The 13,672-nt window shown below is 37.8% G+C and overlaps 1 protein-coding gene across 4 annotated transcripts in view; it reads left to right on the plus strand.

Annotated features, from left to right (window-relative positions):
- The window catches only part of TET1 (tet methylcytosine dioxygenase 1), a 132,155-nt gene that overhangs the window by 78,931 nt on the left and 39,552 nt on the right, over window positions 1-13,672 (plus strand). For 3 of the 4 annotated variants that reach the window (XM_024132182.2, XM_007121056.2, XM_007121055.2), the window contains 3 exons: window positions 349-2,668; window positions 5,524-5,614; window positions 6,152-6,245. The exons of the other annotated variant lie outside the window; for it this stretch is intronic. In XM_024132182.2, coding sequence (XP_023987950.1) covers window positions 349-2,668; window positions 5,524-5,614; window positions 6,152-6,245 — 2,505 coding nt within the window. The remainder of the gene's footprint in view (window positions 1-348; window positions 2,669-5,523; window positions 5,615-6,151; window positions 6,246-13,672) is intronic. 4 annotated transcript variants of the gene reach the window in all.

Genomic DNA, 13,672 nt, shown 5'->3' on the forward strand with positions numbered 1-13,672 from the left:
GGCCTCTCCCGTTGCGGAGCACAGGCTCCGGACGCGCAGGCTCAGCGGCCATGGCTCACGGGCCCAGCCGCTCCGCGGCATGTGGGATCCTCCCAGACCGGGGCGCGAACCCGGTTCCCCTGCATCGGCAGGCGGACACGCAACCACTGCGCCACCAGGGAAGCCCCTCCACCTCTCTTTTTTATCTTTCCCCTTTTTGGTATTTTATAACTTCTAAAAATGTAAAAAGTGAAAATAAAATGTTTTCAGGGACTTCACGTTTAGTTGCTTTTAAATTGTAAAGTTCTTACAGCTCTTACTCAGATATTTGAGCAGATTATAAGAGTAATTTCTCTGTTTATTTTATAGGCAGATTTTGACAACAAACCAGTAAATGGCCCCAAGTCAGAATCCATGGAATACAGTAGTTGTGGTCATGAGGAAGAAAAAAGATTGGAATTAAATTCATGTCCCTTAGAAAATGTAACTAAAAATGAAGAAAGTATGACAGGTATTGAAGTGGAAAAGTGGACACAAAACAAGAAATCACACTTAACTGATCATGTTAAAGGAGAATTTAATACAATTAAAACAGAAGCTGAAAATTTGAAAAGCTCTGAAGATGACAGGAAAAAAATCCTACTTACTGACCTCCTTGAACCTCAAAAATTGTTTGCACAAACTGTAAGAAACGGCATTAAAAATGTACACTATTTGCCAACTGAAACAAATTTGTCTTTTAAAAAAATCAACATTGAAGAACTTGGCAAGGCATTTGAAAACAATCCTTATAAATTCCTGAAAGACACTGCAAACCATAACAATGCCATGAGCGCCATTGCTACTAGTGCGAGCTGTGATCATCTCAAGGGGAGAAGTAATGTTTTGGTCATTCAGAAGCCTGGCTTTAATTGTAAGTCTTTTCCAGATCCTGCAAACTGCAACTTAAATAGTCATCCTAGTATACACAATGAAAGTGATCAACCAAAATCCCTAGAAATTATAACAAATAGAGAACTAAAAGAAGGATCAACACTTCAACCAAGTCTTCTATCCCTAATGAAAGATAGGAGATTAACGCTAGAACAAGTAGTGGCCATAGAAGCTCTAACACAACTTTCAGAAGCCCCATCAGAAAATTCCTCACCGTCGAAGTCAGAGAAGGATGAAGAAACACAACAGAGAACAGCTAGTTTGCTTAACAGCTGTAAAGCTATCCTGTATTCTGTAAGAAAAGACCTCCAAGACCCAAATTTACAAGGGGGGCCACAAAGCCTTCATCACTGTCCATCTCTGGAAAAGCAAAGTTCATGCAACACGTTGATGTTCAATGGCCAAAATATTTCTAAGTCACACAACAGCTCATCTAGTGACCAAGCATCCACAAAGGCACAGGAATATTCAATAGTCACAAATTCAGTATCTGTTTTTATACCAAATTCAAATTCATCTAAAACCGATACCAATAAAAATGTTGCTCAAGGTAGAACTGCTCTTGACAGTTCCAAAAATTTGCATCAGTTGACAACAACAACTAGTAAGTCAGAGTATTGTAACCAGTCACTGGACAGCAGCATCAAGTTGGACTCAAAGGATGATCCCTCATGTCAAGATACAGTTCATAGTAAAATAGAAGAAGATGTTGCTGCACAGTTAACACAACTTGCATCAATAATTAAATTCAATTGTATAAAACCGGAGGACAAAAAAGTTGAAAGTACACCAACAAGCCTTGTTGCATATAATGTACAGCAAAACTATAGCCAGGAGAAGGGCACAATAGAGCATAAACCACCTTCCAGTGTACAAAATAATCAAGGACCTTCAGTAACAAAGCAAAAGAACACAATCCAGAAAAAGACAAAATCTACCCCATCCAGAGATCGACGGAAAAAGAAGCCTGTGATCATAAGTTGTCAAGAAAATGACCAGAAAAAACAGGAACAGTTGGCATATGAATATAGTAAGTTACATGACATTTGGATAGCATCTAAATTTCAAAGATTTGGTCAGTTTGGTCCACATGACTTTCCTATTCTATTGGGAAAAATTCCTCCCCTAACCAAAGTATGGAAACCACTGACTCAAAGGAGCTCAGCATTAGAACACAAAAAATTATTTCCTCCACTCACTCAAATAAAATTTGAGCGGTATTATCCTGAATTAGCCCAGGAGAAGATGAAGGTTGAACCCTTGGATTCTCTCCCCATAATCCAGTTAAAAGCAGAATCCAACGGACAGGCGTTTACAGAAAATGGATATGCTCAGGTACAGCCAACAGTGAATGTCAATCAGAAAGCTCATCCTTTACTCCGGCCAACCTCTCCAACTAACCAGTGTGCTAATGGGATGGCTGGCAATGACCAAACACAGTTCCAACAGGATGTTAAAGACCAAGTCACACATCAGAGGCTGCCGACATTGCCTGGTATCTCTCATGAGACCCCTTTACCGGACCCAGCACAAATTCTCAGGAACCTAAATGTAGTATGTTCAGGTGGAATTACAGTGGTTTCTACCAAAAGTGAAGAGGACGTCTGTTCATCTAGTGTTGGAGCATCAGAATTTTCCCCAATAGACAGTGCGCAGAAAAGTTTTAATGATTATGCGATGAACTTCTTTACTAATCCTACGAAAACCCTGGTGTCCACAACAAAAGATTCTGAATTGCCTACCTGCAACTGTCTTGGTAAGTGAGTTTCTTCATTTTCTTGCATTAATGGCCTCAAGTCGTGACTGACTCAACTTTGTTTTACCTTTTATATATGACATTTTTGCCCCATTCATATTCTAGCTAGGATGGACTAAATAATTCTATACCCATTTTTCTGTGGGACTTTTATTGATGCTGCTCAGATAAATGGGAAATCCAACTGGTAATTTGGAAACTTTCTTAAGTGGAAAATTTGATTTCTCTCAAGCTAGATGTCTCTCAAGTTGTTTACTGTGCATATCATAAGAATGAAGTCCCTTAATACATTATCACAGTTTATTCTTCCTATATTCAAAAGAATTTCAACCTTTAAGTCTTTTGTTTAAAAATATATATTTTTAAATTGTGCAATATAGCATGCATACAGAGAACATAAAATATATGTACAACTTTACAAATAACTATTAAAGAAAGTATCTGTAATTGCTATTAGTATATTCCAGAATGGATGGTTAAAGGATTGATTGGAAGGATAAAGTAAGTATATCATTCTGATATTTTTTTAACCACAATAGAAAAAATAGTGAAGTGTAGCAATGACTTTTAGTTCTTGATTTTTCAAAGTGCATTTGATATTCTGAAATGCATCCTTCCATTTCTCTGCTCATCATTCAACACTCAGTTTTGACAGCCTACCACATACCAGGCACCAAAGATAGGCTCCTCTGAGAATGAAGAGCCTCCAAGGAGGAGGATCTGACAATCTGAAAGGGGTGGCAGTGCTGTCTGAGTGGGGTCAATTTGGCAGAATGAGAGATTCTTGGACCAAGGACAGAAGATTGTAATAATGATAATGGCTCCTATTCCAGATCTTTTACTGCAAGTCTGATAACTGTCCTACACCCTTGACTTGTTATATTCACAACAACCCACCAAAGGGAATGCTTATTATCCCCATTTTACAAGTGAGGAGACTGAGTCAAAGAAGTTCACAGCTTGTAAATGATTAAACTGGAATTCAAAGACAGGCAGTCCCAGCTCCAGCAGCTGTATTTGTAACTTCCATCCTCTGTTGCTTCAAAAATCTGAAGTGAAGGGCTTCCCTGGTGGCGCAGTGGTTGCGCATCCGCCTGCCGATGCAGGGGAACCGGGTTCGCGCCCCGGTCTGGGAGGATCCCACATGCCGCGGAGCGGCTGGGCCCGTGAGCCATGGCCGCTGGGCCTGCGCGTCCGGAACCTGTGCTCCGCAACGGGAGAGGCCGCAGCAGAGGAAGGCCCGCATACCACAAAAAAAAAAAAAAAAAAAAAAAAATCTGAAGTGAAAAAGAGACTGTTTCTCTGAATATCATTAAAAATGGAAAAAAGGTCTTTAATTTAAAATGCCCGTAAGATTTATATACCTGAGCTCATCTAATTTGACTGCATACCTAAATTTTAATAGGATGATTGTCTAGTTTCAAGACCCTTTCCTTATACATACTACCTTATCACAGTGTCGGAGTCAAGACAGCCAGGCATTCAAAGATTATTCAGTATCTGCAGTGGACCTGGAACTGTTGAATACACTTGTCAGTTACATGTTTTCCTATAATTGTTACATTTAAGGTTATTGTGCTCATTGTGTAGAAATCGGAACTTAAAAAGAGAAACAAAAAAGTAGACTTCAGAAATCATCCAAAGTGAGGGTAAAGGATCCCAATCATATCTGAGGGTAAAGGATTTCTGTGAAAGTGTTATTATGTTCTAGCAAAATTAGAGTAATTAACCTTTAGATCAAGGTTCCTCAAATTTAGCACTATTGGCATTTTAGGTGGGATAATTCTTTGTTGTAGGGGGACCACCTTATCTATTGTAGGCTGTTTAGTGGCATCCCTGGCCTCTACTCACTAGTGATACACACACACACACACACACACACACACACACACGGGTGCACGTTTGCAGTTGTCACAACCCAAAATATTGCCAAATGTCCCCTTTGGCAAAAATACCCCTGATTAAAAACCACTGCTCTAGATTACCAATAAGTTAAAAGTTATTCACCGTATCTTACTTAAGTAGCCACAGAAATAATCCTGTATTTGATGTCCAATTAAAATGGTAAGTAATGATCTTTTGGTGTAGGTAGACATGCATTTCCCAGTGATTGTAGTTAGACATGAATCTCGAGGCCAAGTTTTAAAATACCATTTTCTAAGAACTATGTAATTTACACAAAAATTCAAATGGTACAGAAATATGGTGCAAATGTCTTTTTCTAGAGAAAAACGGCTGTTATATTTTTTCTATATAAATTAACATTATTAGCGATTTTAATTTTGTTTCCAGTTTTACAAAATTTAAGGCTTTTAAAACATACTATTTAACTATTACCTCCTTGAAAAATGTTAAGAGTGTTTTTCTTTTTTAATATTACATACAATTGTAACAAGGAATATTCTTGTATACATGTGTATTATAAATACATAATTGTGCGCATGTGTAATAGAATAAAATCTTAGCAGTGCAACTGTCGGGCTCAATTTTAATAGGATTCTGAGGCCAAGCTTTTAAGATGTATTGCTCTTGGGTAGCTTAATTTTGTACCTCAATTTTTATGGAATTTTTTTAAAGCAGGAGATCTGAGAATAAATATGAACCACAACTTAAAATATGTTTTTCCTCCTCTGATTCTTAGAGAAAGAGTGGATTAATTAGGAGCAGAAAGAAAGGGATAAGTTAAATTCCAGGGCCTATTGTCCTAGACTTTAATTACTAAAGCTTACCAAAATCTTGTCAAGATTCATTGTTCTGAATTGAAAAAAAAAAAAAAAAAAAAAAAAAAAAAGCTCTTCCTTGCCCCTATGCAATTCTGTAAAGTTTTGGGTCTAATAATCTTATTCCTTCCACAGATCGAGTTATACAAAAAGACAAAGGCCCATATTATACACACCTTGGGGCAGGACCAAGTGTTGCTGCTGTCAGGGAAATCATGGAGAATAGGTGAGGAATTATGCTTCCCTGTTAAAATCATTCATTATTGGGGATCTGACTCAATGCAGAGAAATCATCTCTGGGAACAAACCTGAGGTGAATGGAAAACTTTCAGGAGCATGAGTTTGATGTTTCTTAGGGCCCAGGAAAAGCATAGAGTCCTGGTGTCCCTGCTGAGTCACTCACACAAGCCATTGGGCACTCAATAAGACCTTCACAAAGCAAGGCTATCTTTGTTCAATGCAGACATACTTATTTTTATATTATTGTATAATGGTAGAAATAGTTAAAATTACCTCTGTCAACACTGCATTCACATTACTTTTGCTTGTCTTGGAGTCAGGCCATTTTTTAAAAGAGTGATCCTTAAGGACAAGTAAACAGAACTGGATAACAAATAAAAATATCTGCCACACGAAAGTAAATTTTTAACAGTTATAATTATGAGTGTTTGAATTTTGTACTTCTGTAAATCTATATCTTATGCACATGAAGATGTTAAAAGTGTATTGCAATTATTTTCCCTTCACTGTGTTTCATACTCAGGTATGGTCAAAAAGGAAACGCAATAAGGATAGAAATAGTAGTGTACACGGGGAAAGAAGGAAAAAGCTCTAATGGGTGTCCAGTTGCTAAGTGGGTAAGTATTTTGCATTTATACATTTTTCAAAATGGATATATTCCACATATAAACTAAATCAATTTCTTTCCATGAAGATGTGGACTAGAAAAATACCCACCCCCATTATTCCCAGGGAAAAAAGGAAGCTATTTGTCTTAGCCTGGGCTTTTTATGTTAACGAACAAAAGGGTATGGCCATTCTCAGTTGGTATCTTGTGATATAGGGTCATTAGTCTTAGAGTTTTTTGTTACTTTTAGAGAGCATTCAGTGCATTTATAATTAGACAGCATAAATAAATGGTACTAAATTATATATATTGTTTCCTATATCTTATTTTTTTTTTGCACATTCTTTTTCATTATGGTTTATCGTAGGATGTTGAATATAGTTCTCTGTGCTAGACAGTAGGACCTTGTTGTTTATCCATTCTAGATATAAAAGCTTACATCTGCTCACCCCAACCTCCCACTCCATCCCTCCCCCAACCCCCTCCCCCATGGCGACCACCAGTGTATTCTCTATGTCCCTGATTTTGTTTCTGTTTCATAGATAGGTTCATTTGTGTCATATTTTAGATTTCACATATAAGTGATATCATATGGTATTTGTCTTTCTCTTTCTGACTTACTTTACTTAGTACGATAATCTGTAGCTGCACCTATATCTCACTTTTATCAGTTATTTTGAAATTCTTTCTAATTCATTGTCTCATAGGGCCACCTTAATGAAGATCATACAATATTGAAAACAAAACCAAACTTTTTACAACATATTTCCAAAATTGTTTCTATGACTACTTTGAGTTTTATAAATTTGCGTAGCTATAAGAAGTAAGAACTGTATTTAGCTTCTTTAGGAAGTTCTCAACTGAGAAACAGTATCATATCAGGAGGATGTTCACATCCACAAGGCTATTGACCAGTTGATTTGGAATTCTTGACCAAAGGATCATTTGAGATGCTGTCCTATCATTTGTCAATAATGATGATAACTATAATAATGATAGTAAAATAATAACAACTACCTCTCATTAAATATCAGGAACCATGTTAAGAACCTGACATACATTGCCTCATAAATTCCTATAGAGAGACTCATGATTTTAGAAAAGGGAAAAGTCATTGTTTTTATGCCCATTTCAGAAGAATAAAAAACATTAAATGCAAAATGGAGATAGGGTTGGAACCACGCTGTTCCTAAAGCAAGACAATTGTCACATCCTTATGTATTCCAGCAGACTGTATGACTTGGTTATTTATTTATTTATTTTTGGCTGCACCGCACGGCATGCGGGATCTTAGTTCCCCAACCAGGGATTGAACCCATACCCCCTGCAGTGGAAGAGCAGAGTCTTAACCACTGAACTGTCAGGGAAGTCTCTCTGGTAGGGTTTTGATTAGAATTGTATCAAATTGTATCATACCAATTTGGGAGAATCCTAACCATTGGACTGCCAGGGAATTCCCTGTCTTGGTTACTTTTCAGCCTTTGGAGGGTGACAGCAGTGATGAGCACGAGAGCTGGGCACTGAACACTAAATATGTTAGAGTACTTTCAGTTTCTTCAATCTGTTTGGAGTGCATAGTCTTGTCAAAATATAAATGAACATATGAAGGAATTCTCCATATGTATAACACTACCCAGATAGTGATATAAATCTTTCTAGCACCCCAGAAGCCTCCCTTTGGCCCCTCCCAGTTGGTAGCTCCATGCAAAGATAACCACTATATAACCACTTCATTACTATACAGGTCTTTTTCATGATTTCTATACAACTAGAGTCATATAGAATGTACTCTTTTGTGTCTGTCTCCTTTCCCTCAACATTTATAGAACATGGGTTTAATGGCTGGAGCTCCAACGGCCGACTAGAACCAAGAATTGACTTGATAATAGAAGATATGTACTAGGATGGGGAGAAGAAAGACAGGAGCCCAAGTCCCTGATGATACCAATAGAAGCGCTGTACCAACCTTAGGCTTCTTAAACCTGGATTTCTGTAACATGAGAGACTTTTTTTTCACTTCTTTAAAACCTGTTACTAGGCAGTCTTCTGTTACATTAAATAGAATCGAATCCCAAATAAGATACCTGCCTTCAGTTTGCTCAATTCCAACAAAACATTCATCCACACAAGTCAGTCCCCACATGTAAGAGTTTTGGTGAAGATATATCTAAACAGTAGTCAGAGTGATCTTTATTTTTATTTTTTATTTTATTCACTCTTGAGAAAGTTAAGACGGTCAATCCAAAACATTTTAAAGTAGGAAATAATACAGAAGGGCTGTTTTTTCTATTGGGTTATTAGGCTTCTATTGATTTTTATAGAAGATCCTTTAGAAAATTGACTGTGATAAGTTGCAAATATATTTTCTCTTTGTCTTGTTTTTTTGGCCGTGCTGCATAGCATGCAGAATCTTAGCTCCCACACCTGGGATTGAACCCACGGCCCTTGCAGTGGAAGGGTGGAGTCTTAACCACTGGACCACCAAGGAAGTCCTTGTTTGTCATATTTTTTAAAATACAGATTTTTTTTAATGAAATGAAATTTAAAAAAAAATTTTTTTTAATTTTTGGTGGCGTTGGGTCTTCGTTGCTGCACGCAGGCTTTCTCTAGTTGTGGTGAGCAGGAGCTACTCTTTGTTGCGGTGGGCAGGCTTCTCACTATGGTGGCTTCTCTTGTTGTGGAGCAGTGGCTCTAGGTGCGTGGGCTTCAGTAATTGTGGCACCTCTGTCTCAGTAGTTGTGGCTCGCAGGCTCAGTAGTTGTGGCACATGGGCTTATTTGCTTTGCAGCATGTGGGATCTTCCCAGAACAGGGCTTGAACCCATGTCCTCTGCATTGGCAGGCAGATTCTTAACCACTGTGCCACCAGGGGAGTCCCCAATGAGTTGAAATGTTAAGTTAAATTTTTAATGGAAAACTTTGCTTTTATGGCTTCAGTGTGTCTTAATTAGAAAAATCTTTACCACTTCTACCTTATAAATCTCGAATTTTCTTTTTATAATATTTTAATGATTTCATTTTTTCTACACTTAACTGTTTTATTCATCTTGTGTGTAGAATGTTAGTCACAACTTAAGTTTTTTCAGCTGGCTACCCAGCTATCCAACACCACTTAATTGTCTTTCTTCTCCCTACTGATTTGTATATGTTTATATTAGTAGATTTTCTGTTCTGTCACATAATGTTATGTATCAGCATCAAATTACTCTAATTATTTGGGTTTAAAAATGTTTTAATATCTGATAGAGCTAATTCTTCAGAAATTTCCTAAATATTCTTGCCTTGTTTTCTTTTCCGTATGAGTTTATGATTGCCTTGTCTATTTGCAAGAAATACCTTGTCGATTTTGGGGGTTTTTTTTGTTTAAGATTTATTTTATTATTTATTTTATTTATTTTTGGCTGCGTCAGGTCTTAGTTGCGGCTCGCGGGATCTTGGTTGAGGCATGCGGAATCTTTCTTTTGTTGTGGTGCGCGGGATCTTTCGTCACAGCGTGCAGGCTTAGTTGTGGCATGCAGGTTATCTCTCTCTAGTTGTGGCATGCAGGCTCCAGGGCACGCGGGCTTAGTTTCCCCGCTCCACGAGGGATCTTAGTTCCCTGACCGTGGATCGAACCCACGTCCCCTGCATTGTAAGGCAGATTCTTTACCACTGGACCACCAGGGAGGTCCCTCGATTTTGGTATTTTTATTGGAATCATATTACAGAGATAATTTGGAGAATTTACATTTTTGATGTTTAGTCTTCCTATCCTAAATGCTATACCTTTCCATTTGTTTATGCCTTCTTTTGTCCTTCAGGAGTGTTTTAAAGTTTTGTTCCTATAGAGTTTACATGCTTCTTGTTTTCCAATTTATTTCTCATATGTATTTCAGATGTACAATCATAGTCTGTAATGACAAATTTATATTCTCCTTTCTAAATTTAAACTAGTAATTTCTTTTTTTCATTTAATACAGTTAGTCTAACATACTAACTCCAGGTTTATATTGCTTTAAATATGGTCTCATCTTTTTCCTCTCTTTAGTGGGAACCTTCTAGGGTTTTCTTCTTATGAATGGGTCATCAGGGAAGGCCTCATTGGGGAGAGAACTTTTAAGCTGAGGACTACTGAGTGACAAAAAGGAGCCGAGAATGCAAAGAATACCCCCAAGAATGCAAGGAAGAACATTCCTAGGTAGAGAAAACAGCAAGTACAAAGGTCAAGGAAGAGAGTACATTCTTTAATCTAAGAGGAGTCTAGTGAAGTTGAGGAGGTAGAGAATGGAAATCAGAGAAGGTAAAAAGGTAGGCAGAAGCCAGAGCATGAATGGTTTTGTAGGCCATAGTGAATTTTAGTCCATGAACAACATGAAGCCTTTGAAGTATTTTAATTAGGGATGTGTTCTCTATCTGGTTTGTTTTATAAAGACCATTCTAAGTAATTACTTGATAAGCTCAGTATTATTTCTCTGTTGCTGCTTTACAAATTACCCAAATTTGGTAGCTTTGAACAAAAAACATTTATTACCTAATCACTTTCGTGAGTCAGTAATCTGTGGGTAACTTAGGAGGGTGCTTCCAGAAGAGGTCTTTATCATCTCAAACTGGATTGGGGAGGAGGGTGCTGGAGGGTCCACATCCCATGTCATTTGCAGGAGGCTTTAGTTCCTTGATAGCTGTTCACTAGAGGACTCACTATCTTATCATAGGATTTCTTAAGTGTTTTCTCATGTCATAGCAGCTTGTTTTCCCCCAAAGTGAGTCAATCAAAATATAATAAGGAGGAAGCCACAATGTCTTTTATGACATTAACCTTGGAAGTTGCTACATTATTGAGCCTTATTTAGTGTAGGAGGGGACTATGCAGGGGCATAAATACCAGGTGGTGGTGATGATTGGGGGCATCTTGGAGACTGGCTCTTACAAAGTTCAATATCTCTTCTTCGCTAAAAATATCAATATGTTAAGGATACTACATTGACATTGTAAAATATAGCTATCTTAGCCCTATCCGATATATTTAATATATAATACATCTAATCTAATCTATCTTCCTTAGCGCTATCATCTCTAAAGGCAAAAAACTTTAATTTGTGAATCTTTATTCACAAAATAATGCTCTTAAGCAGCACATTGTTCGTATGGAATATATCAAAATAATTGTAAAATATAAAGGTAGAGTTGACCTATGATTATAAATTGAACACTCATCAAGCAACTACCCAGGTGAAAAATACAATTTTTCTAGGTTCCCAGAAGCCCCAAGAACCCCTCCATCCTAACTTTTGTGGTAATAATTCTCCTGCTTCCCCTCCCGCCCCCCTTATGTATTTCTTAACGGTATGGTTACTGTTCTTCTGTGTTTTCCCCCACATACGACCTTGCATATTTGCTGAAATAAGTGGTAGGGATTGGTTCCCAATATTTGGCACTGATAGTTTACATAGGTTTGCTAATCTGTGTCTGTTAGATATTTCTGAATATTTTACTTATTTGCCTTGAAGTAGCAAAGGGTGAAAATATGCTTATGGCAGCTGGCTTCCTCTTGAGTAAGTGACCCAAAAGATCAAGGTGGGTGGGTTAAGTGGTAGAATTTTGGATGATTCTTCCCGCCGTTCAAACCTTCTCTAGCATAATAATAATTACACTGATAGAATTTTGATATATATCAATACTTCTATTTTTTCTATGAAGACAAATATGAAATCTGCAGGTTAAAGATTTTGGCAGCAACTTTCTGTTAAAGTCCTATTAATGGCTTAAGTCTTCTTAAGGGTTGCTAGGTATGTAAAAGATATATAGCATTTTCCATGAAGCAGCTATAGCAAAATTATTTTCTTACTTTACCTTTTGCAATTTTTCTTTCAGAATCTGGCTCTTTTCACAAATACAAAAACAATTCAGAGACAAGACTGAAATAAAGCATAGTTGCTAAGAACTTATGCAAATTTTGATATCTACTAATGACAATGCAAAAGAATCTTTTTTTAAAATTAATTAATCTATTTTTGGTTGCATTGTGTCTTCGTTACTGCACACGGGCTTTCTTTAGTTACGTCGACCTGGGGCTACTCTTCATTGGGTGCGTGGGCTTCTCATTGTAGTGGCTTCTCTTGTTGCGGAGCATGGGCTCTAGGCACGCAGCTTTCAGTAGTTGTGGCATACGGGCTTAGTTGCTCTGCGGCATGTGGGATCTTCCCGGACCAGGGCTCAAACCCCTGTCCCCTGCATTGGCAGGCAGATTCTTAATCACTACGCCACCAGGGAAGCCCCATCTTTTTATATGTTTGTTTGTTTGTTTATTTATTTATTTATGCGGGATCTTTAGTTGCGGCATGTGGGATCTAGTTCCTTGACCAGGGATTGAACCCAGGTCCGCAGCATTGCGAGCGTGGAGTGTTAGCCACTGGGCCCCCAGGGAAGTTTGGCAAAAGAATAATCTTGATAACCAAACCAAGAATTAATTCTGTGTATCTGTGAAAAAAATAGGCCTCATAAATGATTATATGTGTTAGGAAAACTTTGCAACAAAGTTTACTTGTTGCAAAATTTCCAAGTTATGTTGCTTGTGCCTGGAGCAATGCCCAGCACATATTCAGGACTCAATAAATTTTTGTTGAGTAAATGAATATAGAGCTTAAATAAGACTGTTATTGAATATTTTCAGTTGGAATTGATATCTTGAAATAGTATTGCTCTGGTATACATTATTAGCTCTTTCCTGAGACATGGGCCCTTTTAAGTATTAGAACTAATAGTCTGCTAAAGTTGTCCAACCCAAATTTGAGGTCTTGAGGTTAAATAAAAAATAGAGTAAATGGTTAGGTTTTTCTATAGTCTACATTGTTTTTAGGACTTTATTATTTTGAATGACACTAGCATAATCAAGTCTTATATGGAGGGACTTCCCTGGTGGTGCAGTGGTTTAAGAATCCTCCTGCCAAGGCAGGGGACACGGGTTCGAGCCCTGGTCTGGGAAGATCCCACATGCCGTGGAGCAGCTAAGCCCGTGTGCCACAACTACTGAAGCCCGTGCACCTAGAGCCCGTGCTCCGCAACAAGAGAAGCCACCACAATGAGAAGCCTGCGTGTGAGGACTACTGAGTGACAAAAAGGAGCCGAGAATGCAAAGAATACCCCCAAGAATGCAAGGAAGAACATTCCTAGGTAGAGAAAACAGCAAGTACAAAGGTCAAGGAAGAGAGTACATTCTTTAATCTAAGAGGAGTCTAGTGAAGTTGAGGAGGTAGAGAATGGAAATCAGAGAAGGTAAAAAGGTAGGCAGAAGCCAGAGCATGAATGGTTTTGTAGGCCATAGTGAATTTTAGTCCATGAACAACATGAAGCCTTTGAAGTATTTTAATTAGGGATGTGTTCTCTATCTGGTTTGTTTTATAAAGACCATTCTAAGTAATTACTTGATAAGCTCAGTATTATTTCTCTGTTGCTGCTTTAC

The sequence above is a fragment of the Physeter macrocephalus genome, chromosome 20, assembly GCF_002837175.3.
Source record: "Physeter macrocephalus isolate SW-GA chromosome 20, ASM283717v5, whole genome shotgun sequence".
Classification (NCBI taxonomy): domain Eukaryota; kingdom Metazoa; phylum Chordata; class Mammalia; order Artiodactyla; family Physeteridae; genus Physeter; species Physeter macrocephalus.